Here is a 27,810-nt window from a genome sequence, read left to right as displayed (position 1 = left end):
ATAACCCAGAAGACAGAAATCTTCATACTCTGATGACGGAGGCAGTATGACCTCTGAAACGTTGGTAAACATCGACCAGACTACACGGCGCAACAACCCAGAAGATAGAAATCTTCATACTCTGATGACGGAGGCAGTATGACCTCTGAAACGTTGGTTAACATCGACCAGACTACACAGCGCAATAACCCAGAAGACAGAAATCTTCATACTCTGATGACGGAGGCAGTATGACCTCTGAAACGTTGGTAAACATCGACCAGACTACACAGCGCAACAACCCAGAAGACAGAAATCTTCATACTCTGATGACGGAGGCAGTATGACCTCTGAAACGTTGGTAAGCATCGACCAGACTACACAGCGCAACAACCCAGAAGACAGAAATCTTCATACTCTGATGACGGAGGCAGTATGACCTCTGAAACGTTGGTAAACATCGACCAGACTACACAGCGCAACAACCCAGAAGACAGAAATCTTCATACTCTGATGATGGAGGCAGTATGACCTCTGAAACGTTGGTTAACATCGACCAGACTACACAGCGCAACAACCCAGAAGACAGAAACCTTCATACTCTGATGACGGAGGCAGTATGACCTCTGAAACGTTGGTAAGCATCGACCAGACTACACAGCGCAACAACCCAGAAGACAGAAATCTTCATACTCTGATGATGGAGGCAGTATGACCTCTGAAACGTTGGTTAACATCGACCAGACTACACAACGCAACAACCCAGAAGACAGAAATCTTCATACTCTGATGACGGAGGCAGTATGACCTCTGAAACGTTGGTTAACATCCACCAGACTACACAGCGCAAAAACCCAGAAGACAGAAATCTTCATACTCTGATGATGGAGGCAGTATGACCTCTGAAACGTTTGTAAACATCTACCAGACTACACAGCGCAACAACCCAGAAGACAGAAATCTTCATACTCTGATGACGGAGGCAGTATGACCTCTGAAACGTCAGTGGACATCTACGTCTCTTTTTTGGTTTCCTTCTGCTGTATTTTAAAGATGCATTCCTTCGTTTATATCTGTACTCCCTTCGAGATTTGATTTTGTGAGTCACAGCAGCTTTGTGAAAAACTTCATCTGTGCTGAGTTCAAGTATTCGATATTTCTCGTATTGAAAACCCACGTGTTGCATATCTGAGCATCCTTCGAGGGCTTGTGTGCTTAATGTCTCCTTTTAAAATTCCGAAGTTCTGTTTTCAAATACACCAAAATATAATTGAATTCCATGAGTTGTCCAGTACTTTCCCTTCACCGCTTTAATTAGGTTTGTGATGAGTCTTTCTGTTTTAAGTGTCACCTGAAGGTGATTCACATTTACATTTCTCAAGGAGATTATAATTCCGCTCTTTTGCTATCAAGCTGGATTTGTGCACGTGACCGAATCCTTCTCACGTCGTTTTGTGCACTTTTTAAGGATTATTATTATTATTACATCTGTTCACCATTTTACAGGGTATTTACTTCTATGTACCTGAGGAAAACCTTGCCCTTGAGGTATACAGTGCAGCAGCTACTTCTGAAATACATTTTTTTTAATGTGTGATTTGTTTTGCTACAAAATGACACCTCAACCGATTCTGTAAGCTTTCTGATTTAATTTCTAGACACTTTCAAAGTTGTAAAGTCCTTTTAGAATCAACCTGTATAGTTTTATTGTGAGATGACTATATATTTTCATAAGCGTCTTTCGAATTATTATTATTAGTAGTAGTAGTAGCAGCAGTATTATTTGAGAATGACTTCTTAATTAAACACAGGTGTCCGTGAAAGTTGTGGGATATTATATAAAAGTTTCGTACCTTCGCCATGTTTTAATCGTTGACTTATGAACAACGATTTATAAACAGTTACATAATTTATAGATATATTATTCCTAGATCCAGTAACTTATCAGTCGTCGCTGTCAGACTGAAATTAAAGACAAACTTCATATCCCCGCCATGTTGTCCTCTCACGTCCTACAAAACAGTGCCCCGACAACAATTGTATATTCTTCGGTGGTCTATTATCATTTCGTGATGTTTCCAACTCACATGATCGCATAACCGCCATTCTGATATTACTGACTGTAGAAAATTAAAAAGTACGAATTTGGAATGTTCTTTGATCGTAACGAAATTCAAAGTTTGGTGAAATCTGTAATTTGGTTCACAAGCCTATTTTCTTCTCTTGATATAGGAAAGTAGGCTATAATTCAGAGAGTCCAGCGACCCACACTTAGCCGAGCGGAAAACACCTTTTCACTGCCTAGCCAACATTGCTCAGTGTTGCCAGAAAGTGGTGCTTTTTCACGAGGTATAAATATCGAAAGTCGATCGACCCAGTGTTAGAGTTGAATCGAAATTGAACTCGAGAAACAGATGTGTCATTAGAATAATATATTCAAGAAGGTATCATGTAAATTACGATCAAGAAATTGTTTTTATTTCTTTAGAAATGTGAAACGTTTATCTTTGTTTTAAGCCAGAAATTTTGAATTAGAATGTTTACAGATCCATAGAATTATTGGCGATTTAAGCAAAGCATAATCAGGATAAAATTACATCCAACACTCGTCATTGTCATCATCAGTATTTGAACTTCGAGAATAACTTTTTAGACATTGAGCCTTGCAGTTTTTCAGGAGATATCCATATCCCGAGATCTCTCTGGAGTAATATACAGACTTACGTGGATTTTTTTCACATATCTGCGTCATTGTTAAATAAATTACACTTTCCAGTTTCTGTATTTCTTAAATTAGCAAACCAATGTCAGGCTGTGTTATTTACCTTAAAATACCATTGGTTCATTTTCGGATGATTTTGTCTATATTGTGATTGTCATTTATGAGATACTAACACATTTCAGTCCTCTACTAAGTGGCAGAATATAGGCCTATAAGTTATAACCTCTAAGTCACACACGCTACTGTTCTGTAAAGAAAAAATAATTTTAAGCTGGAGGAACACGTTTACTATTCACATAGATAAGTGTTACAGTCTTCTTATTTTTAATTTCTGATTTTTAGAGAGTAAGGTTTTAACCATTAAATGGATGTTTATAAAAAAATTAAATTATACAAAATTGCTAAGAATTTAAACACGTAATATTTGAAGGCAAGTCACATATTTACATGAATGATATTAACTAATTCCCTTTAGCAGACTCAGGTAATCAAGAAATTCCCCGCTGTTTATGGAACCCATAGTTTCATTACAGTGTTTACAATATTCCGCCGTGGGTCCCTATTATAACCGTAAACACTTTCTCATCCTGTCTTGTTAACATCCTTAGGATTCACATGCCATAATTTATAATGTCCAAATTTCCTGGCGTGGGTTTAAATGGAATTTGGTTAATTAGTTTTATAATTAGTCTTAATTCCTAACCACACGATAGACATATAACTGGTAATGTTAATAACAATTACGCGTTTTAAATAGTACATAAACCATGAACAACTGAAATACTGCGTGGACTTAACTGAGGAAATCAGTTTTGGAGATTTGGGTATAAACATTATTATATAATTACTGTAAAACAAATAAGTTACTTAGCTGCGTTTTGACTTGAAGAGTAAAGCAAATTAATGCAAGAATGTGGGTCGCTTGAAAGTTAGGTTAGGTTAGCATTAACAAAATATCCATTAGGCCTTGCGTACTCTTGATGCACACATAACCTCACAACGCTTTTTAGCTTAGCCACCAGTCTGCAACTTCGAGGCACCCCGTGTCGCTACACACTGGTTGCTGAACACTGACTTATGTTAACAATTCGGGATTTGTGGTTCTCACTGCGCTGAGTATGAAGATGGCTGTCATGACTTGTAGCGATAATAATGCTCGTGATGATGGAGGCAGCAAGTACCTCTGAAACGTCGGTAAACTTCTATCAAATTACACAGCATAATTTATAAAATCAATTATTAAAATCAATTAAGAGAGAAGAATAGGTTTAAATAAGAATTATCATGTCTTTTAACAAGGGTGATTTACATAAAAACATTAAAATATAGTACTGTTATGATTAAAATGCAAAGCAGAACTTCTTTATACAGAGTAGTCTTTTATTCCTGTTGATGCCGGTATAAAAATGCCTGTTGCAGAACCAAATTTTGATAAAATCACAGGTGTGAAAAACATTTCTCCCTTAAATCACTGAAAACCTCACGAAAAAATAGGTATTGAGGTTCATTAGGTGATGACCATGCACTCTCCTTTGTCTGTTTCAACTGTCTCATTTCAGTCAATAGACAAAAATGACAAGCCTTGGTGTCAATACACTCAGATAAATGTAATTAACTACTGGCAGATAGATGACATTATAAGTCAATAAGTGTAGCCTTAAGAACTACTTTTTGTGCATAATTTAATTTATTATATTCTACCATTTCTTGAGATGTGTCTGTTCTAACCTCACAATTTCATACTATTGCCATGTTTATAATTTTCAACATAAAGAAAGCTTTCATATAGCATTCTTGCATGTTTATGATCTACTGCTTTTCCTATATAAAACTTCATTTGCCTAGTTACAGTTCTTTATTTACTTATTGTTATCAAATTTAATTACAAATATAAATTTTACATGGATGTCATCCAATGTTTTACTATCTAATTTGCTGTCAAGATGAAAAGTTACTGATTTTTATATGAGGTGGTATATGTATTTACCACTGGGCTTTAAAGGGCCTATAAGATATGTGGGCAGTTAATAGTTCTTAGTAAATCCAGAAGGTTCTGGTAAAATTAATGTTTGCACAGATTTTAATTTACATAATCCATGTGAAGAAACCTATTTTCGTGATAAATCTAATATAGACATGTAACTGCTTAAGCTAAGTATTGCCAGTGTTCGTATAATTTTAACATGTTAATTCAATCCATAGTTAATTTTAGATTTTTTTTATTTTTCGCTGTTGTTTTTCATTAAAATTCTCAATCAGCTTAGGACCATGAACAACATTACATTCAATTAAGTTTATCGTCTGTTTCAGCCTTATCGCACGACACCCCTCGTCCTGCCAGGGGCTAAAGTTAAAAAGGACGCTACGCTCACATCCTCATATTTACGTCATCATCCGAATCCAATGTTCAGAGCACCTCCATCTCATCATGACACAACAGCTGAAGTGCTTATGAAACAAAAGGTAAGTTTTATTTATACATATTGACATTTTATGAAATGACATTTCAAGAGTGAGTAACAGGTGGGTGGAGAAAATTACATAATAAGAAGCTTCATAATTTGTGTTCCTCGAGAAATATTGTTATGGTGATAAAATCAAGGAGGGTGTGATGGGTGGGGCATATACTCGTACCAAGCTACTATAGACAAAAGTGCTTCATGTCCAACAAATCGACCAGGTCAGTATATTTCAAGCTTCAGTTAATAATACCTTGAAACTTCATTGTTTATACAAATTTTTGTGAAGAAATACAAGAAAAATTGTAAATTTTGTCATGAAACACTTGTCAGTTCACAAATTGAAAAAAATTACAGAAATCATAGTACAAATCAGACAGTGAAAAACATAAAATACTGTTTTGAATGGAAATGTTCTACATAATTTTTATGTAGTGACATGTTGCAAATAGAAGCTAATTTTCTTCTTATTGGTTCATTCCTGATGCTACAAGATGCACAAGACCATGAAGTGCCTACTGCAGGCATATGCTTAGTAACATTACTGAACTGAATATAAAATAAGTAAACAAACAACTATTAACACTATAAAAAGACACTAGTGCCATACGCGTTTCAACCTCAAGAGGTCATCATCAGTGGCATCAAGGAAATTAATTCATTTAATCAAATAGTTTAAACTGGATTTAGAAATAAATAAGGTAATTTCCATTAAATAATTTCTTAAAGTAATAAAATGCTATGGCAAATTAATTATAAAGGTACTGTTGTATTAGGAAATAAATTAAGAATGCAGTTATCAAAATATTTATTTGATGTTGCTACAACTGAAACTCTTAAAGCAGGTTAAAGTGAGACGTTCAACAAAATAATTATGTCACGTGTTGCAAAATTGCATTATTTTGCCGTAATTTTGAAGTTTGCAATTTTGTGATGCTGGGTGTAGTTAGTCCTTTAAATGCTGTTTTAAAGACCTGACATCTATAATTTGATATCCAGAATCCATGAGTTTCAACCACAGGATTTGGTCACGTCTGAACATGAACTTCATGTGGCCACACGGTGAATCTGACCTGGAGAGGAATATCTTGTAAATGAAGTGGTAGTTGTCCTGAAGGAACTGCGAATAGTAGTCTTCTGTTAAATGTCACTGAAGAATGAATGGCCCAATTAGTTAGTCGTCAGTAAGATTGCACCTCATGTTTACCAGAAATCAATAACTACATAATGGTTATGAATCATCTGGGGGATTGATAATGGCCCCATTAGTGGCCCAGTTTCATAGACATAGTCTCGTTCCACTACAACAAAAATATTCTTCATTCAAAATAAGCTAATAAATAACTACTGAGTGTTTGGCGGACATTTTATGGAATAACTTGTATATATGTCAGCCAACTCGGGTAAAATAGGTACATCTATACTTATATTATTAACAGCACACTGATTGCAGTTATTCTAAAGGCTGTGAAATTTAGGAATGAACTCTGCATTACACAACATTCCAAAATTTAGAATTAGTATTCTTTACTTAAAAAAGAGATGTGAATGAAGTAAAGGATATTCTGGGGTTTTCACAGTGGTGAAAATTTAGATTGTGTTTACCAACATTTCAGAGGGCCCTATTGCCCTCATCGCCGGTCACAGTGGTTGTGTGGTCTGAGGCGTGGGCCTCGTGCCGCTCGGACACTGGGACCGTGGGTTCGAATCCCACTCAAGGCATGGATGTTTGTCCGCGTCTTTCTGTGTCGCGCTATCCTGTGTACAGGCAGAGGCCTTGCTACGGGCTGATCACTTGTCCGAAGAGTCCTACCAAATGTCTAAATGGATTACATAACCTCCAAAAAGAGGCAGCCAAGACCCACACTGGGTGTAGAGCCACAGATTATGAGATGATATTACCCTCATCTTCAGTGATGAGGCTGTGCAGTCTTGTAGATTATCAACATTTCAGAGAAATATACTGCCTCCATCTTCAGGATACTTCTATCCTGAGGATGGTAACATTGACAACCACCTGCAAGATGATGCAGCATCCTAACTAATAAGATCAGAATCCAAAGTAAAGAGAAGACTGACCTACAGAAACAATTAGGATATTTAGTGTGTTACGTCTTGAAACTATTGCGGGGATTGTTACCATGTTCTGCAGGTTGCAGACACTGTACTTCAGAGAGTTGCAGGTGAAGACGCAATGGCTGGGAAACAGGTTTGTTAATGGAAGAAGCAATGTGTGGTTTGCATTGGTGAAATTTTGGTGTATGTTTCTGTGCCTGAAGGTGAAAAGCTATCCACTGAACGATAGACTTATGACAGTTGTCAAGAGTGTGAAAGCAGAAAACAAGAAATGACAAGGCTTAATGAGTAAACCATGCTGAACTGCATGACAGAATGCTGAATGACGTTAAACATCCACAGACTCTTCTTTCCATGTTTTACTGGTAAATTCTTGTAGAGCCATATTCTGTAAATTTTATAAGTTAAATAAGTAAAAAATTGCAGATACCTGTTAAGTTTTATCATATGGTATAAACTGATCTTATAATTTTATTTTTGAAGATTGTAGTCTTTAAATCTTGCAAGCAAAGGGATCAGTAAAATTGTAGCTTTTCCCTTTTGGTTTACATTGGATTTGATTACAAAAGACCTATGTTAATTTTTAAATAAAGTTTGTTACTTTATAGTACATTTTTATTATAAATATAGAAGTTATAAAACACTATCTTCAAAAACACAAACCTTTCTCTTTTCTTCAATTCTAAATACATTGATGACAGCTTCACTTTATGATAATTGTTCTGACAAATATTTTCATTAAATCTGTATACTTGGAACTATGTTCTGTTGATGTAATTCCTTAATTTACCTTTCTTAATTGGAGTGACTAATCTGCAGAGCAATTTTTATTTTTTCTGAAGACTTATGCACTGATTAGTATAATGATAATATTAAATCTTATAACATATTTCACACTGTAAGACTTCATAATGCAAGGGAAAATCACATTCTTGTCAAACTGTTTACAGTGCAAATTGTCAACCAAATCATAACTGTGACCAAAGCCAAGATAATTTTCACAACTTTTAAAGCTAGTCCTCAAGGTACCCACTTCCTGATCTACACCGGTATTCTGCAAAATCTGTCAGATACATCTTGGTTTAGCGTAACTTATACAGCATTAACAAGTCTCAACTTCAAGTAAATCTTTCGTAATGTGCCATTCAGAAATGGTCCATTCTTGTCTGAAATATAGGCTAACAGATGGTGACAGCACTTCAGCATTTTCCATATATTTCTGATGTCAATGCACCAATGTCATCTTTTGGATAACTTTCTGATCGCTGCAGTAAACAGTCTTTTGGGATAGTGTGCGACTTACACACACTGCTTTGAAAGTGTTGTCAAGGAATCCTTCATCCTGTCAAACAGGTGAAGCCAGTCTACCATCAGGATGCCATCCATATTCCACAAGACCATAGCCATTTGCTCACCAGCACCAGTTCTTAGCCCAAAATTTTTAGACAGCTCTTGTTAGTACTTTTGATTTAGTATGTTGTTTAGAATCTAGTGACACAGAAATTTATATAGGAATGACACTTCAAAACACTGGCAGTGTTCATCGGTTTTGTCATGACGACATCTTTTTTCAATCTTGTCATAGATTTTATGTAATATTCATTCTTATTATATGCATCAACGTCAGACGCAATACCAACCAAATTAAAATAAACTAAATTAGCCTAAAATAATCTATCTCACCTTAACATTCCATTGAATTTGGATTTACTGGAGAGATAAAAATATGTCCAAGCACAAGATAAATAATTGTTTTAATTTTGCTAGCGTACCTACTGCTAGATAAGCATATGCAGCTAGTTCCGGTTTGAGAAACATACTACACAATGTTTATTATTTATTTTCTTTCTTATGTTGGTTCTTAAGTCATATAACATCACTTTGTTGGAAAATAGAATGTCCTCTTGTTCTTCGAAGCAACTGAGTCCACTCAAGATATGCTTTTTTCTGGAATAGACACTGTTTCTTTATTCACACCTCCTTCTCTTTCAATTGAACAACATTGTGCCTGCCAGATAATTTCACTGTCAGTACCTACCTGATAAGTAAGCGCTGCACAGACACTATGAAGCAATAGTGTAATTACAAACCTACTGCGGATTACTTTCTAATTCTGTCTTCATGCTACAATTTGAAGACTAACTCAGCTATAGTAAACTGTTCCAAGTCAGGACAGAGACTTATGTTTCCTTAATTTTCTTAATTTCCCCCCCCCCCCCATTATTCACTTACAGTACCTGTAATTGTTTTTGTGATATCCAGTGCTCTTGTTATTTCATATAAGGCATTGGCTTCTTTCAGTACTCCTTTATAAGTACATTTTACAGGCCAGTGGTATTTGGTGGTATAATACTTTAGTTTTTCAATGGTTTTTTATTGCATTTTCATAAATTACATATGGAGGAATGAGACACAAATTTTTGAATTACAGTTGACATTCCTAACAGTCATAACAGAAAATTCACACATATTTCACTTGTTTATATGGGTGAGTGCATGAGCATGTAAAATTTGTTTGAATTTCACTATATTACTCCTATTCCTCTAAATAGAACTTTCTCCTTTATTTTTATTCCTGCAAAGAATGCTTGTATCTTCAGAGAGTTTAATATTACAAGAAATTTTGGGACTGAAGTGTTATTTCCTTAAGTATGATACATGAATAAATATTCATGTTAATGGTTCGTGTTGAATGCACAAGAATGTTCTTGTTAAACTTCAGATAAGTGTTTTGTAATGATTTAAAATAATTTCATTTCAGGTGGTGCATAAACAGTTCAATTCACCAATTGGATTATATTCTGATCACAACATTACTGAGACAATTCAGTCACAAACAGGAATTACACCGTAAGTTTACAAAAAGAATATTATGTGAATTATTGTAATGGAAAATTCCTTGTCCAGTAAGGGATTCTGAAATGTGTATTTGGCCCTCCATTAATTTCAGTTAGGTAATAATTGTTCTTTAAAAAAAGATTACCTTTAATTTGAGTATTTTTAATCCATCCAATTTTGGTTTGCAAAATCCTAGGAACAATGCAAGAGTAGGAACTTCAACGCTGAATCCACGAAATCAAAGCAAAGTGAGGCAAGTAAAAAAACTGGAACAAATTACAGAATGTAGCGACTTCTTTCTGCTCACTGCCTTCTTACATAAGCTCAGTGTTGCAAAGTACACTACAGTAATGGTCCAGTGTAACATTATTTCTAAATTTACTATTATAAAAGGAGGTTGCTTTTAGACAGTAACGACAAACACTCTTTTGGTTGGCAGAAATTCTGCTAAAATCCCATGTGTATTTAGTCTGAACCAACAATGAAAATTGGTATAGAAACTTTCACATTTAAGTGAATTATGTACAGAAATCTTGATTACTATGTGAAAATTTATTATTTACATGGACACACGGACATTAATTTAACAGCCATAATTGACATTCCATGCTTTACTTTTGAATTTGGAATCTCCTTCAGTTGATATAAGTAAAATATATATTTTAACATGGAACAAATACAAGCAGGCATAACTGATATATATATGTATATATATATATTACTATATAGCATGTAACAAAACATGAGTTGTGCTGCATAAATATGATTTTCATATAAGCATTAAGTCATATGTATTTTCGGTTCCTATTAGATAACATTATACAGCATAGTTTATGGTTCAATGCATACTATAATGTACTATGTCATGCCTTAACTTTCAAATTACATATATCAGTTTTACATTTCATCGAGGTTTTCAAACGAACATTCATTTTCAAGAGATGGTCCAATTAACAAAGTAACTTCCTTTTATGATATGTTTCATTTTGTGATTGAAACATTTTGCTTCATACAATTAAAAAGACTGAACTGCAACACGAATTATGCATGACAAAAAACTGCATGGTTCTTTCACTGATATGCAAATATCAAATTATTGCATTTAAAATTTTTACCATATCAGGTGCTGATGCTTTGTTTATAAAAATACTTGTAAGGTAGCTTACATTCTTTAGCATAAGGTTCTAAATTCTGTGTTTGAAGTCATAAGAACTAATTTATTTTTATGCACGATTTACTACATGGCACAGTGATTGAATTAACATTTGCAAAATAGTAAATATAAAACTTACAGATTGCTCTATGCATATTTGACTGCATGGTCTACTGAAATTCAGACAGATAAGTTGGTATAATTAACAACTGTAAAATAGAAAATGGCGCTGTATATATGGAAAATTAATTGCTTAACACTTAATAATACGCTTTAAATGTCAGATGTTGATTTACATATTTAGAGGGAATGTGAATATATTATTAATCAGTATTCTATTTATTGCAGAGTTCAACAATTTCTTTGCTATTAGTCTTGCAAAAAATGGTTGATCAATTAATGGGTTTAAAGTTGACATATTTGAGTATGTTATTTACTACTGTCAGAATAACAATTTAAAATCAAATTAAAAACATTTAAAGCTGTCTTAGCCTAAATTATGGTATATAAATTTCCTGCACATCAGATTCAATCATGAAGAATACCACCAGAACACAAGTTATCTGACTTAAGATACTCATTCTTTTAGCACCATAACTCGATCATCAAGGTCTCATTCATGGAAGAGAATGCACAGTAGAAGGTGAAATTGGTATTAAAAAAACAATACACTCTAAGAAACACTTCTTTACAAAATTAAATTTCAATGTCTATTAAGTCTTCAAAATTTTCATCAGTATTTTTATAAGAAAGTATGAAGTCCATCAAAAGTTTCTTTATCAAAATTATTTCAATTATTGTATAACATCTATACTTATATGTACTAAAATATGTATGTAAATGTTGCACATTATCACATTAAGTACTATATTTATTTCCACAGTATGTCTAGTACTTACAAGCTTAACGTTCTGAAGTTATTCATGATCAGAGCGTTGCTTAACATATAAGTAGTTTTTATACTCAATAAATTAGCCTGCTGTTTATTTCCACTTTATGAAACAAAAAAGAATGTCAGACAGACTGAGGAGCTCTGAGCTTAATAGATGATAATTCAACTGTCATATCTTTGAGAATGCTGATTAAAAACAAAATACGTTTAAGACTGAATTGTGGAACATATTATCCCTCCAAATTTACAAGGAATTCTAAATATCACTTTTAAATAAATACAATTCCTTCTTAATTTGAACCCAAACAAAAAGAATGTGTGAAGTGGAGCAATATTATATTATTATACTTACTGTGTTTAAAGTTTAAAGAAATTGATTGGACTCTGTTCTTTTGTATATATTGGTAGGTATGCACATGTTAAATAAATGAAACATATATTATTATATTTATTGTGTTTAAGGATTTAAATTGACAGAGTAATTAAATTCTGTTGTGGATATTTTATATGAGATATTAAATTTTTGATTAACAATTTAGTACATATACAATAGACTTTATGTCAAACAGAACAGTTTCTGCATTTCTAATGGTAGTATTTTCATTGATCTTTCTTTCCTAAAACAAAAAATACAAATACAACAACAACACGGACAACATGGACAATCTCCGCATTCCCGCCAATATTGATTACTATTGACGTCACTATCACAAACTGTGGTTCCCTAACTATTTTATTCACGACATAAATGAATTTTAAATTTGTATCTTGTTTCAAATTGACTTGATCGTTCTCAATTTGTTAATATTTTGTAACAACTAACTATATAATTCAAAATTATCATAATAAATCAAAATTGTAATGACTAACTAACAAATAATGATTGTGACACGACTTACTTTTCCTTTAAACTTAAATGAATACTGACTGAAACTTATAACAAAATTGATTTTTCATTAATAATTTCTTATTTGCTGTTTCCTATATCTTGACATCACCCAAACTTATATTAACTACTAATTTCACAAAAAAATAACACACAGCTTGAGGAAGACACTTAGCTATGACCCAGCCAAATCAGAGACCTTCAAAGCACTTCAGGAAGCAGAGCTAGGTGACACAGTCCAAGAGGTGACAGTTCCAGCTCAAACCAGAGTGTTTTCACCAAGTGCACAACTCAAGGTAATGTATAAATTCACTCGTTATAACTACAAGTGTGATACAAATTAGATAACTTTTCAAACTAACATAATTCACTACATTTACAGATAATGGAGCACGGATAAGCTCATTTTGATGTTATAAATTCACTACACTGAATGGATGAGTCCCAAATGCCATAGCATTTTATTATTTATAAAAAAATTACCACGGCATAGTTTGCATTCCCTTCTCGAATGAAAATTTTATATACTTACTTTAAGTAAATATTTGAAAATCACACAACATTTTTAGTTGATAATGTTGTGGGTTGTGATGATATGTAGTCAGTGGTTTGGAGGAACTTGCTGCCTCCATTATTCAGGATAGAAGATGAAGGTGGCAAGTGTCACAACTCAGAAGATCACTGCCATGAAGAACTCAAATTGCACTGACAAAACACTGTTAAGTAATGAACGAAGCAATTAATAATATAATGAAAATATAATTTATTAAACTACAGCAGTTGGCATCTGTCTGCAAGCTTGGACTTCACTACATGCTATTTCAGATAAGGTAAATAATTCCTTGTCTGAATGTACCAGGCCATGCATGCCATCATTTTGAGTTGGCATCAAAGGCTGATTACTGCAGGCCCTTTCCCCTTACTGACACTCACTCACCAAATGCATAACTTGCCAGTTGCTGTAAAATACTTATAATGTAGACAATATTTTAAATTAAATACAAATTATGTCTAGTTATTGATCATCCAAAAGTTTATATAGACTTAAGAGATATGCAGTTTTCATGTGTAAAAATTTAGGCCATGGGCTTATTTTGAGTGAAATTGTTGAATCAGAAAGAGAGAACACTTAAAGAATTATTTTACTCATATTTAATGTGCACTGTGTTATAAGTTACATACTTAAGTGGCTTGCTTTTTGAAATTACCTCCTGCATCAGTTATGCACAAATGAGCTTGTTTTAAAATAACATGTATTTTTTTCTATATGCATTCATAATTACATAATACTCCCTCACATTTGAGAGCTTGCACATGGCAGTGGTAAGTTCACAAATCTCTTTTATATAAAGTTTGTCACATTTGCATTTGAGATATGTGCATTTTACAGATGATTCAGGCGCACATTTGCTCTCAGACTGCATTGGACCATTTGCAGTATCTCTTTCTGCTCATAAATGCATTTTTGTTTGTCAGTCTCCTTAGTATTTGTGGTGAATGATCACGTCTCACAAATGCTGATGTACGCAACTCAGTACAGCTCTGATTGGGTGACAACAGTTGGGAAACAAGTGTATATATTCCATAAGTGTTGGCCGTGCATTCTCATCACAGAATGCATAGATTTGTGCATACTTTTAATTTGTGAATTGTGTTTTAATCATCATTTATAACACAGGCACTTCATGAACAAGGCATTCATTCCTTAATGATCGAATACAAACTATCTACGATGGGTAGTTGGTATAATCTGTGCTTCCTAAAGTGGTCGATGTGTACACATGACATGGATAAGTCCAATTTCTCAGCACTGGTGGGGATACTCTGCTGGAGGCGGCAAACTAGCAGCTACAAATGGTTAATGTTGTAAATTTTAGTATTTAATTGGAAGCAGCTTATTGTTGTTTGTGTTTTAATCATCATTTATAACACAGGCACTTCATGAACAAGGCATTCATTCCTTAATGATCGAATACAAACTATCTACGATGGGTAGTTGGTATAATCTGTGCTTCCTAAAGTGGTCGATGTGTACACATGACATGGATAAGTCCAATTTCTCAGCACTGGTGGGGATACTCTGCTGGAGGCGGCAAACTAGCAGCTACAAATGGTTAATGTTGTAAATTTTAGTATTTAATTGGAAGCAGCTTATTGTTGATTCAGAACTGTGAAAAGTAGTGACTATTAATTTAAAGATAAGTATAGGAATGCTCTGAAAGAATGGTGGGACCTAAGGATAGAAAGATTATGATAATAAATTCATCAGATAGTAACATAATGGTTGAGATATTGACTAATGTTGTTTTTAATTTTTCTACTCAAAATATGCCAACAAATAACCTCCTGTTATTTAGATGTTTCATAGGACACTCTGTATGCACAGAGTGGTTCTTAATAACATTAAATAAATTTAGTAGTCATAAATCCATAAAATGAAGCTAAAAAGTTCCTATAAATGTATGGTCACAAACACATTGTTAGCCAAAATTAAAAAAAAAAAAAACATTAAGAAATCAACAGATAAATATAGCATATTTTAGCAGCACATTTACATAACCGGTTTCAACATATGAGCATTTAATGTTTACCAAAGTTGCTGAAAATGCTCTCTGTTGGTTTGAATGTATAACTGAGCCCTGTAATATCAATAATTCTGTTATGTTAAAAAAATTCAGACATGTCATATTGTTGTCACAGCCACTTGAATCAAATGCCAATGCTGTATGTTGACTCACTTTTTTTGAGTAAATTCTGCCCTTCAGATAACCTCACAGGTAGACGTTGGCAGATGTAAAATCAGACAATGGTGGAGGCCACAAAACAAGTTCATTTAATTCTATCCATTGAGTTATGTAGTGAGAGTCCAGAAACTGGGTTATGTCACTTGTAAAATGAGCAGGACATCCATTGTTTATGGCATTCAGCATGCACCAGATCAATATTGAAAAGAGACAAAGATCACCTTGTTTTAGAAGAGCTTTAAAACATAACTATAATCATGCTCCATAAATTTATTTTGTCCATTTTATTTGACTTCAAGAACTTTTTTTAAGGCTGAAGGTGCAGTTTTTATTGTTACAAATAGCATGACCCAAGCCATTAATACATTTTCATATGTGAATTTTTATTTCCTTTAGAGAGCACCTGGCCCTCAACCATACCACCATGTAAGTAACAAAAATATTTTACTTAATATACAACTGACATTTACAATTTATTTATTAAATGACAACATATTTTAGTATTAAATTGTTTGCCTATTGTAATTTCTTTCAAACTATCAGCTCGGTGACTAAACAAACCAAGAGACATTAGGTTATATAAATCAGGTATTTCCATGTGTCTGTGATAACAAATCTCCAGGTAAATCTTTTATTTTGTGACACTTGTTCTAAAACATATTAAAATATCTCTCATAAATCTGAATTATTGCAAGAAAGGGAAGGAAAAGGCTAGAGACTCAGAAAAGTCACCTCCTTTTCTTGCTTAATTAATATGAACTCCTATAAATCTTATTAAATTAAGTAGGATTTCAGATTTTCATGGCAGTGAGTCCAAAGATGGTTGTCTTCTGGATTGTAGTGCCATCTAGTCTGCCAAATCTTACATAGTATAATTTTATTAAATTACATTATTAAACCTATTAAAATGCAAGCTAGATTAAAGCAGGGAGTGAACTGAAGAATAGTTCTATCACATTTTGCCTACTACATTGAAGACTGTTGTATGTACAGAAAAAATTTCATTGCTGGTCAAAATTCAATCAGAATGTGGAAAGAACAATAGCAGCTGAGATTATGAAACTCGTTTCTGCATGTCCAAGAATTTGGAGAATGTACCAGCAAAAGAATCACAATGAAGACTGGGAACTTTATATTAATATAACATCCATATTTAAATGCTTTGCTTCTGTTAGTTGAATTATGTTTACATTTCATCACATTCTATTTACATATTATAACTGATTAGGTATTCATAGAGATTTTAGTTCTTTTTAGTTCACAAAGTTTCAATTTAACTGATATTGCTCTGCTCAATCTCAGTAAAGTTACATGAATTCATCAGAAAAGTCCTGACATATTTTCTTTATGATGTACTTAACATAAACACAAGAAATATTTTAAACATATTGAAACATAACATTCAAGTAGTCAACATTAAGTCAGGGAGGACTGGATTAAGATCTGACTTGTCTGGTCTCCCAATTCAAGGGACTAGATTTTGAACATTTGCTGGATAGGTAATGTCCTCCAGCAACATAAAGTTGGCAGTTTTAAATTTCAGTGCTGAAGTCACTGGGGGAGGATGAAATTTTCCCACTTCTCTTACAAGAGGCAATCAGTGATGTAGTGGTGAAGCACTTCGAGCTTGCATTGCTCTTGGATATGTTCGATTATCCTGAAGGGCAGTCAGATTTGGTGTTATAACTAAGCCAGGGCATATGAGTTATTATCAAGTGAAATCCTTTTGTCTTATTAGTATAACCTCCTTTCTGTTACAAACACTTAAGAGTGTCGTGAACTGATATATTAGAGTTGATCCTTGTTAGAATATACGCTGCAGTACCATGAACAACATGCATAAACACTTGGAGATCCATAGAGATGGTTCTCCACAGTCTTATGGGCCTATTATTCTGGGAAATTTTTGGACTTCAAGGACGCATTTGACAACACCATCTCTTTGAGTCTAGTGCAAGGCAGCATAAGGGAATGGGTTGGAGTGAATTGTGGTAAGAGAGAACTGGACCATGCTTGAAAGCTGGTATAGTGTGATGGCCAAAATAGGCTGCACATTGAGGGTGTATGTTGGTCAGGGTGTCTGAAGGGTGAGATCCTCTGCCCACTACTATGAAACCTGGTGGTGGATGGGATTCTGGTTCAATAAACAAGAGTCTGCACACACAAGGCTATGCTGATAACTTGGCCTTGTTCATAACTGGGAAATTCCCAAGCACTGTTTTAGACCTCATGTAAATTTCTTTAAACATTGTACACTGTGCAGGGATGAGGAGTCTTCTGTCAGTCCTGATAAGACAGAAAATGTGCCTTCACCAAGAGGAAAAAGTTGATGGATTTGTAAAACCTCCTACACTAAATTGTCTATATAATATCTGGGGGTTATTCTAGATGTTACACTTACATGGAGGGAGTATGTGAAACAAAGGATCAGTAAAGCCCCTCTTACTTTTGGTTATGTTGTCAGGCCTTTAACAGATCTGGAGTCTTAAACCAGAAGAGGTACATTGGCTTTATACAGGTGTAGTAAGGCTTAAGCTTATGTATGTGGCAGTTATGAGGTGGCCAAGAACTCATCTTGCCATGGCACAGGCTGATTCTACGGCCTCAGCTCAGAGGTATAAGTCTCTGATCTGATATGAATTTGGATGTAGTTCATTCCCAGATCCTTGCCCAACTAATGAAGGCAGAATATAACATAAAATGATTACTTTTGGGATGCCTTTTGAAGTGGATAACCTGTCACACAAACACTGGTTATCGACCTGGTTTATAACCCTTCATTCTAAAGTGTTAGTCCAATATATGGACAGGTCCAGGATGGCTGGCATGTCTGGGGCAAGTCTACATGAGCTGAATCCAGGGAAGAGGTTATCCTATCAGTGCCCAGCATTGGCTGGGCATAAATTAGAGGTCTTTGGCTTTGCATGGCTGTAGCCAACAGATATTAAGATGGCCTCATTTAGGTTGGTTCTGGTTCTATCAGTGCAATCAGGACTTTCTGAAAGGCCCTAACAAGACGCACCCAACTGAGTACCTGGGGAAACTGTAATTGCAATCGCTTAATCCCTACCACAAGCTTTGGCTAATTGATTCTCTGTTCTCACATTCTTCAAGTAACTCCGGCTTTTGAATTACTGTCAGTATAATTTTCTTGCAATTTTCAGCCGTCTTACTTATGATCAATCAGTGTGAGCAATCACTGTCACCTAACAGACACACAGTACACTTAAGGGAATTGACTGTAAGTCACTAATGTTTGAAAAAGACCAAGCACACCTGTAGCTTCCATTTTGTCCACCACCATGACCTGAACAAATCTTCCTACCACACCACCAATACCGAGTAAAACACCAGGAAAATGTATTGTTAATCTTCCTAAAACCACCCTGCTCCATCACCCTAAGCAGAAGTGAAAAGATGTCAAAAGCATGATTCTCACGAGGCTGTGTTTATGAAAAGAGAAAGATGTGTAAGGATAACCTACAAACCAGATAGTTCACACACACTTACTGATTTTCTAGATGTTGTAATTTTAAAAGATCCCAAATTATATCAAAACCAGTGGAAGGTAATCATTCATCTCATAATTGAAAATACCTCTTATTGTAAAAACTTTTATAGAACTAGGGAAGAACTCAAATATCCACCATATACATATTATATGATTAAGATTGAAGTTCTTGTCACAATAATTTATAATTAAATTAAATTCTTTTTCATTTCAGAAAGCTGCAGGTGGAACCACTTATACTGTAAGTATTTATATTGATGATTCTTACACAGTTTTTATTTTACTTTCTCAGTTCTTATAATTTTTAAGCTTTTCATTTAAGGTGATTACGGTCTTGCAACATTTCCATGCATACAAAAGTATCTAGTTGTGGTTCTAGTAAAACCACCAGTACCCCAAAGTTCAAGATTTTTCAGTATATATGTTTACCCAATGCAGTTCAAGAGATATTGTCTATGTACGCAAACATACTTTTACATATTTCTAGATGTTCTGACTTTTTATAATTCACATATGAGACTTGATTTCGACAAATATGTCCTAAAATTCACTGAACAGTAAGTAGCCTTTCATTTCAGTGATTCTCTAGTGCTCAAGCAACTTCTTTCATCAAATGACACATTTATGTACATCTTGTACAATAAGTAAACAAAAACTAGTATTTACTCTTAGTGTAAACATATAGGTCTTCAAAATCCTCCATTTGCAGGCAGAAACTTGACTTTGTATATTTTACACAGAGGAAAAATTTATAATTTAAAAATATTCAAAATGGATATTATAGAAAGGAAGGATCTTAGACACGTGGGTGATATAAAATGGTACCACACTTCTTTTTCACAGTGGAATCTTGTAATAATTAATATTATCTGAGTGAAACTTGGTTATGGAGTGACATTATGATGTGGTCACTGGTAGTAGATTTAGGAAATGTTTACTTAATAATGTTAAATACCCTGTGCTTAAGCATTAATTATTCAAAGCATATTGTAATCTGGTAGATGTTTACAAAAGTTTCAGAGGTGCTTGCTGCTTCCATCATCAGAGTGATAAGGTAGCAAGCACCTCTGGAACATCAGTAAACCTCTGCCAGATTACGTCATTAAGAAGATAGTCATCTTTATACTCACTACTGTGATAACCTGAAATCTCACTGAACCACTTTGTACTGATGACATACAACAGAATTATTATCTAGTTTGCCACATGGAGAATTTGGCAGTGAGAATTAAATGTCTGGTGCTGACATCTCCCATTAATATGACTGGAACCTTTGCTTTCTCTACTATTCAATTTTCGTGGAATTGTGTACTGCAGAATATGCATAATAAAATGAAAACTTTGATCATTTCAGAAATGAGACAGACAAAACAATGAGGACTGTTTCATGAAAGTGATTTTGGAATTGATCTTTTAAACAGGCTCGCACGTTGTTATGCCTGGTAATTACCAAATGTAAAGAAATGCAAACTTCAGTATTTGAGAAAAGTATAATTAAAGGTTGTTAATAGATATTTGTAGGTACTTCTAGAAATAATAGAACATTCTGTTCCAGGATATGACATAGAACATATAATTTGTCAGAAATAACTGTGGAGTTTTTTAAACTGAGGGGAACATAGGGAAGGAGAAAATGATTCAAATATGCAGTAGTGGTTTTCATTCAGAAGATAAAAGACCTAACAGTGTGGTTGAGTGGTTATCGCTCCTGCTTCTTGTTCAAGAGGTTCCAGATTCAAGTCCAGATACCTACATTTCTGATGTTTACGTTTCTCCTCAGTCACACCATGCAAATGTCAGGATGGGTTCTTAAATTAGACAATGACCACTTCTTTCCATGTCCTTTCCTTAATGGTCCTGCATTCAATGCTATGTTATATGACTCGTTGACAGCATCATTAAATGAACTGCAGGTAAATACAATACAAGAATGAAATGTCCAACTCCCCGTCATTTACAATTTCCCTGCGCATAACCATGACTAGTATATTATGTTAACTCTTCGTTATTAATGCAACTACACTGCTTAAAATTATAACTGTCATCTCTAACTTCTTGCTTTCAGATAAATTCAATTGGTAATTCTGACGAATATATTCACCAAAGTGGAAGTTTCAAACGCTTAATGAATCAAGTTCTGGGTGAGTCTGAATACTAAAGGAAACACTGCATATTATACAATTAAATGCATGGTATGACTGTTTCATAACTGTATACAAACACTGAAGGTAATGTGCCATAGATTAATTTTAAATGTGCTGTATTATTGTGAAAATGTCTCTGTCTATTATTTCTTCAAACCAATGTGTTCATAATGGAAATAAAATTATTTTGTTTTATTCACAGTAGGTTAGATTCATAACTGGTGTCCTTTCTCGTTGACTTATTTATGACTGTCTCAAGTTGCTATTTTGTCCACATATTGCTAATTGTTATTTCTTATTGATTACCTGAAACAAGGAGTGAAAATTCATATAGATGTAACAATTCACGTTATTTCTACCATGAAGAATTCACTGAGTGTAATATCTAGTCAGTAAAAGCTTTTTTAAGCAATTGGTGCATATATTCATAGTGTATGCTGATAATTAAAAGTTGTCAGATAAACTTCAATGTGTTTCAGTTACTGTATATGCTTTGTAACTATCAAGTATTTATGAATGAATATTTTAAATGCTTTCTTTCTTAAAACATAAAAAATAAAAAAACTGTGTTTATATTAACCACCTACGTATGTATGAATGATTATTTTGATTTGTAAGATACTGTTCTGAATATGTGCCAAGCAGGGAAAATTGTAAAAAAAAAGTTTTAGAAAGGAGTGTTATTTTGCTTTTTCAAAATTGCAGCAATGTAAAATTAAAATCTATAGAAAATAACCCGTTTATTGTCATTAATAAAGATATCTTCTTGCTCTGACATTGAAGTACCAGCTGAATTCTCACAAAACTTCACCAAACCATAATTTGGTGAATTGTATAGCTGTTTTAGTAAATGCTTCATTATAACAAACAACATGAGTTCTTACTTCCAGATTCAACCCTGTAATTAGCACTGAGACATGCTAGGTTGCTAATCTGTACCTTTATATGAAGCAGAGAGCTGAAAATGTAACACTTCATATATCACCTTCAATTTCAAAAAATAATCAAAGTGAGATTTGTTTTGTTTGTAACTCATAGTTTATTGTCTTCAGTAAACTGATTCCAGTTTCCTTAACTCTGTGACAATCTCACTGATGATATAGCAATCAGAATAGCTGATCATATCAGACATATCATTGTCACAAGATAAATGATACACAATTTAACATTTGGAATATAATGACCACTCTTGCAAATAAACATGAACTGTTCAGTTAAACAAATGCTGATAAAAAAGTTTTCTTAAATGAACTTCATCATAATTCATGCTGTTGCTATTGGTTTCCTCACTTTTGTTTATAAAGTTCATTTGTCAACCTCTACTCCATTTCAATTTTACACTGTACTGAATTTATGGCTAAGAAAATATAAGCATTCATGTTTTATTGTGTTCATTGCCCTTTGTCATTATTAGGTGTTCTTCGTACTTTAGTGTAAGTGAATAATGCCTTACGGGCCTATCCATGTTTCTGTCTGTTGGGTCTTCCATCATTTGTTGTAAAAGTTGCCTTTGACATCATTGTCACATTTGTTATTCCACTGATTGCCCTGCTGGTGTCATTGCTGGTGATGTAGTGTAAAAACATCTTTGGAATCTTAACGTACTCCAAACATTACATATTTTCAAACTTGTTCTTGGAATAGTCATTATTTTTCAACCTTATGCAGGTGTATTTAATTACCTTTATCTGTTTTGTACACACTCTCAAGTTAGATGGCAAACAGTACTCTGAAAGGTGTGAATGTGCACTTGGAACACATGTACATCACATGCAGTAAAGTGAATATAAAATATAGCAAATACAGTCCACTAGTTGCTTTTTGTGTGGTTGAATGTGACGATAGACGCTAATTTTAATAAGCTACCCTACAATTCATCTGTATACACGAGCAGAAAACCAAACCAAATGTACAATAAACGTATGGAAAGCGTATGTCAGTGTCGTCCTTCTAGGTTGTGACACCATGTGGACTTGTGGGTATGTACCAACATTTTAGGGAAACACAATGTCTCCATGCTCAGGACTGACATTGGAGGCATGGGAAGTGGATAGTTTAAACATATAAAGTAAAAACAAATAGGACTAGGCTAGTGGGGAAATTGGCCAACAAAAATTGAGAAATGAGGAGATGATGTCTGGGTCAATACAAAGTTTTCATGAAAAGAACAAAGTGAGGCACTGGGTTGGGAAAGACAGACAGAGAGAAAATTTGGGGCCACGGTAGAGTTAAAAAAGGGACTTCAAGAACCCAAAGCCAGGCTAGGCAAGACCATGAATATGAGTAAAGGGTAGTCAGGAGAATGAAGGACAGTCATCAGACAGTGAACGGGTATATCTGGAATACAAAAAGGTATGTAGACCAGGTGATAAAAAGAAGAGTAAAAAAGGGGCTTGTTGGCGATAAGAATGGGAGAACAAAAGTGGGCTGCAAGTTCTAGAAAGGGCAAATTTTTATAGTAAGCTTCAGGGCGACAACTGTCATGGATTGTCCTCACAAGGACCACAAGAAGAGTAGGGATGTGCCCACCATTTTTTGGTGAGAGCCCACTTATGTTCCATGACATTTTCAGGGAGAAACCATATTTCCTATTCATGCTGCTGGAATTAAACTCAATTTATATCACTTTCCTGACTAAAACAACCAAAACAAAACTTCATGGAAGCTACAGAGATCAAGCTGCAACAAGTCACAGAGACCTCTCATTCATAACATGAAGAAATGTACACGGTCTCTCGCCAAGGACAACAAGAACAAGACACAACATCCCTACTCAGCTCTTGGTCCTTGTAAGGACCTTCCTTGTTAGTTGTCCCCCTGAGGCTTACTCTAAAACTCTGCCCTTTTCAAGTTTTGCTGTTCACTGTTGTTTCCCAACACTTATTAATGGCCACCCTCTTCTTTCTCTTCATTGTATTGTCCATTTCACCCGCCCTTCTACATACCTGATCCACCCATTCACTGTCTGCTGACTGTCCTTCACTCCCCTGACTACCCTTTTCTCTCATTCAATTTCCTGCCTAGCCTGGGTTTGGGTTCTTGAAATCCCTTCTTGAACTCTAAGCTCATCCCCTGGCCTAGTTCAGAATTTCACCTAGAGTCTATCATCTGGTTGGCCCCAGAAATGGCCGATATTTTTCACTCTCTCTCTTCTGATCCAGCCCCTCTCATTTTCTCTGCATGAAGGCTCGTTGTTAGCCCCGGCCGTCTCCTCCTCATTCCTCGATTCTTATTTGCTAATTTCTCCTCCAGCCTAGCCCTTCTTCTGATCATATTTAAACTGTCCACTTCCTATTACCCCCCCCCCCTTTCAGCCCTGAAGAGAGAGACAGCGTGTTTCTCCAAAATGTTGGTATCCACCTGTGAGTCCACACATCATTATGATTCAGAAGAATTACACTGACATCTACACCAATGTGAGATTCCAAATCTTACATAGCAAGTGCACGTTCCTTGCTATGGAATCCAATGTAAAGTTCTATGATCATCACCAAGGAATTTGACAAAATCCAGCCATTAGATCATGTCCTAAATCAGTTTTAATGTCCTTCCATAATATTCATTTCAATTTTTTCCTCTCATCTATATTTCTGTATAAAAAATTATTTTTTTCTGCACAGTTTTCAATCTTGTACTTTTTTGTGATTTATGCCATTCTTCTTTGCTGAGTGTATTATTACCATCTCAAAAAGACATCTAATCCATTCAGTTGGTTCTCTTACTTCACTGGAATATAAAGTTTTAGGTTATATTAATGTTCATACAGGATTTAATGAATCCAGTTTTGTTAGTATTTTTCAGACTTTCATATGATCAACTACAACTTGTTTTGGCTTACAGCCATCTGAAGGTATTTCATGAATATACTGAAATGTCAAATTAAAACACTAAATGCACTTTTGGCATAGAAGTATGGATCCATATTTGTGATTTAAGCGATCATTAAAATAATTACACAATCTGTGTGCAAGTTATTATCTGCCATTTGTATATAGTTAAGAAATAGGAATAATTATGTATAAATATGATAAAGTTATTTTTGTGCATGAGGTTGGTGGAAGGTGGATAACCCCAACCCTCATTACAGTGGGAAGAAAGAGGTTGAAGCGATTGGTTGGCTAGCCTCCATTTGGAAGGATTACCCCCAGTTGGTGTTCATAATTTCAGGAGCTGTACTCCTTTTACATACATACATCTTTATTACATTCCATGGGTGTGGAAAAAGTCATAATAATAATAACAATAAAATACATAATTATAAATATATATTAAATCTTGTCCGTCTAATCACAATAAATTCTTATTAAATATTAAAATATTACAATAATTAACATTTAAAATATTAAATGATGTTCTTTATCGAAATATTCGATTTACATTAGACCATCATTTTTCATGTTTCACGACATGTTTCAGTTCCTAAAAGAACCATCCTCAGGTGTATATAATTATATAAAGCTTCAAAACGATAAATAATTCAAATACAATTTTCATACATTATGCTAGCGTGCATTTTTATTAGATTTTTTCCTCCCCAGATATCAAACGATGTTCTTTTTCAGATGTTTTAATAAGAATTTATTGTGATTAGACGGACAAGATTTAATATATACTTATTATATCACAATATGACGCAACTTTACCATCTTATAACATATTATAAAGTACAATTCATACTATTATATAAATTTCACATAATACAAACAAAGGGATCACCTAAAGTAATGATAAGTTATGAATAAATCTACCCATTACATACAGAAGATAAATTATCACTTATTTCTGAACAATAGAAATTCATCAGCAGAGTAAAAGGAGTGTGTAATTAAGCATCTTTTTTAATGCTACATTAAATTGCTCAAAAGATTTGTGAGACTTGATGGTAGACTGTTGAAAATTTTGATCCCTGCATAATAAGCACTCTTCTGAAAACATGAGAGGTTGGCAACTGGTCTATGAAGCTGATTTTTATTCTTTGTGTTGACACGGTGTACAGCAGAGTAAGTTTGAAAAAGTTCTTAGTTATTTACAATAAAGTTCATTAATGAGAATATGTATTCACAAGGAAAAGCTAAGATCTCTAATCTCTTAAATAGAATTCTACATGAATTTCTAGGTTTTACACCAGCCAATAATCTAATAATTTTCTTTTGTAAAGTGAGTATCTTTTTGCTGTTTGATTAATTACCCCCCAAAATTATCCTATGCTTTATTACACAGTGAAAATAGGCAAAATATACTGATCTGAGTGTGTCAGTTTAAATTATGCGCCAAACTACTTTTAGTCAATGGTAGCAATAAGCATGGTGATTTATACCGAACAGCAAAGGCGAGACAAGTCCCCCTTTTTCTACTCCAGCCCGCATTCCACTACAAGTGAATTTGCCTGATTGGAAGGACGTTTGGAACTTTTGGCAGTCAGAGTACGAGGATATGGTTTTCACTAGGTAAGACATGAAGTTTAAGATGCATAGTTTGTAATGGAGGCCTCTGATCCACACCCATGGATAGAAGGTTTTAGCCACAACCGGAAAACCACACTGGTTTTCTGATTCTCATCAGAGTTTCTGTTGACTCTTTCATCAAGGCAAGCCAGCAGCAGTGTTCATTTCCTCTTGCTCCACATGCCCCACCATCTCATCGTCCTTGATTTGATTGTCCTAATAATATTTGGTGAAGAGTGCACATTATGGAATTCCTCATTATACAGTTTTATTTATCATACTGTCACTTAATCCTTCTTACCACGATGCAATCACTTTAATTATTATGCTTTTATCTGTAACATTTTTTAATACCTTGCTTATTTAATAAAGTGTAAGATTCCGTATAACATATCTATTCATGATCAGTTCCTTGACAAATTTTGTATGTGCAGTGCTGGGTTGTTGCGCTGTGTAGTCTGATAGATGTTTACCAACGTTTCAGAGGTCATACTGCCTCCGTCATCAGAGTATGAAGATTTCTGTCTTCTGGGTTGTTGCGCTGTGTAGTCTGGTAGATGCTTACCAACGTTTCAGAGGTCATACTGCCTCCGTCATCAGAGTATGAAGATTTCTGTCTTCTGGGTTGTTGCGCTGTGTAGTCTGGTCGATGTTTACCAACGTTTCAGAGGTCATACTGCCTCCGTCATCAGAGTATGAAGATTTCTGTCTTCTGGGTTGTTGAATCATCGCCCTGATGACGGAGGCAGTATGACCTCTAAAACGTTGGTAAACATCTACCAGACTACACAGCGCAACAACCCAGAAGACGGAATTCTTCAAGAAGTGATATTGATTTCTATATTTCCAAACTTTCCAAAAGATCAAGGTTACCATTATAACCACACAAAATTTGACAGGGAAACAACAGCAAAAACAAACTACTTTGGGGTAATGCACAATTCCTTTTAGTTTTGCTATGG

The 27,810-nt window shown here is 34.4% G+C and overlaps 1 protein-coding gene across 5 annotated transcripts in view; it reads left to right on the top strand.

Annotated features, from left to right (window-relative positions):
- The window catches only part of Zasp66 (PDZ_signaling and DUF4749 domain-containing protein Zasp66), a 66,938-nt gene extending 44,140 nt beyond the window's left edge, over positions 1–22,798 (top strand). For 2 of the 5 annotated variants that reach the window (XM_022067343.2, XM_022067338.2), the window contains 8 exons: positions 5,012–5,164; positions 7,313–7,369; positions 9,998–10,086; positions 10,271–10,327; positions 13,163–13,301; positions 16,146–16,175; positions 19,475–19,501; positions 21,326–22,798. In XM_022067343.2, the coding sequence (XP_021923035.2) occupies positions 5,012–5,164; positions 7,313–7,369; positions 9,998–10,086; positions 10,271–10,327; positions 13,163–13,301; positions 16,146–16,175; positions 19,475–19,501; positions 21,326–21,418 (645 nt within the window). In that variant the 3' untranslated portion in view covers positions 21,419–22,798. The remainder of the gene's footprint in view (positions 1–5,011; positions 5,165–7,312; positions 7,370–9,997; positions 10,087–10,270; positions 10,328–13,162; positions 13,302–16,145; positions 16,176–19,474; positions 19,502–21,325) is intronic. The other 3 variants (XM_022067341.2, XM_022067342.2, XM_022067344.2) reach the window with 3 other exon arrangements.
- The last annotated feature ends 5,012 nt before the right edge of the window (positions 22,799–27,810 follow it).

The sequence above is a fragment of the Zootermopsis nevadensis genome, unplaced genomic scaffold (assembly GCF_977971745.1).
Source record: "Zootermopsis nevadensis isolate Lab colony 2312 unplaced genomic scaffold, Znev_1.0 Znev_ptg000011l, whole genome shotgun sequence".
Lineage (NCBI taxonomy): Eukaryota > Metazoa > Arthropoda > Insecta > Blattodea > Termopsidae > Zootermopsis > Zootermopsis nevadensis.
The sequence above is the reverse complement of the archived record's forward strand: the minus strand, read 5'-3'. Positions and strand labels throughout refer to the sequence as shown.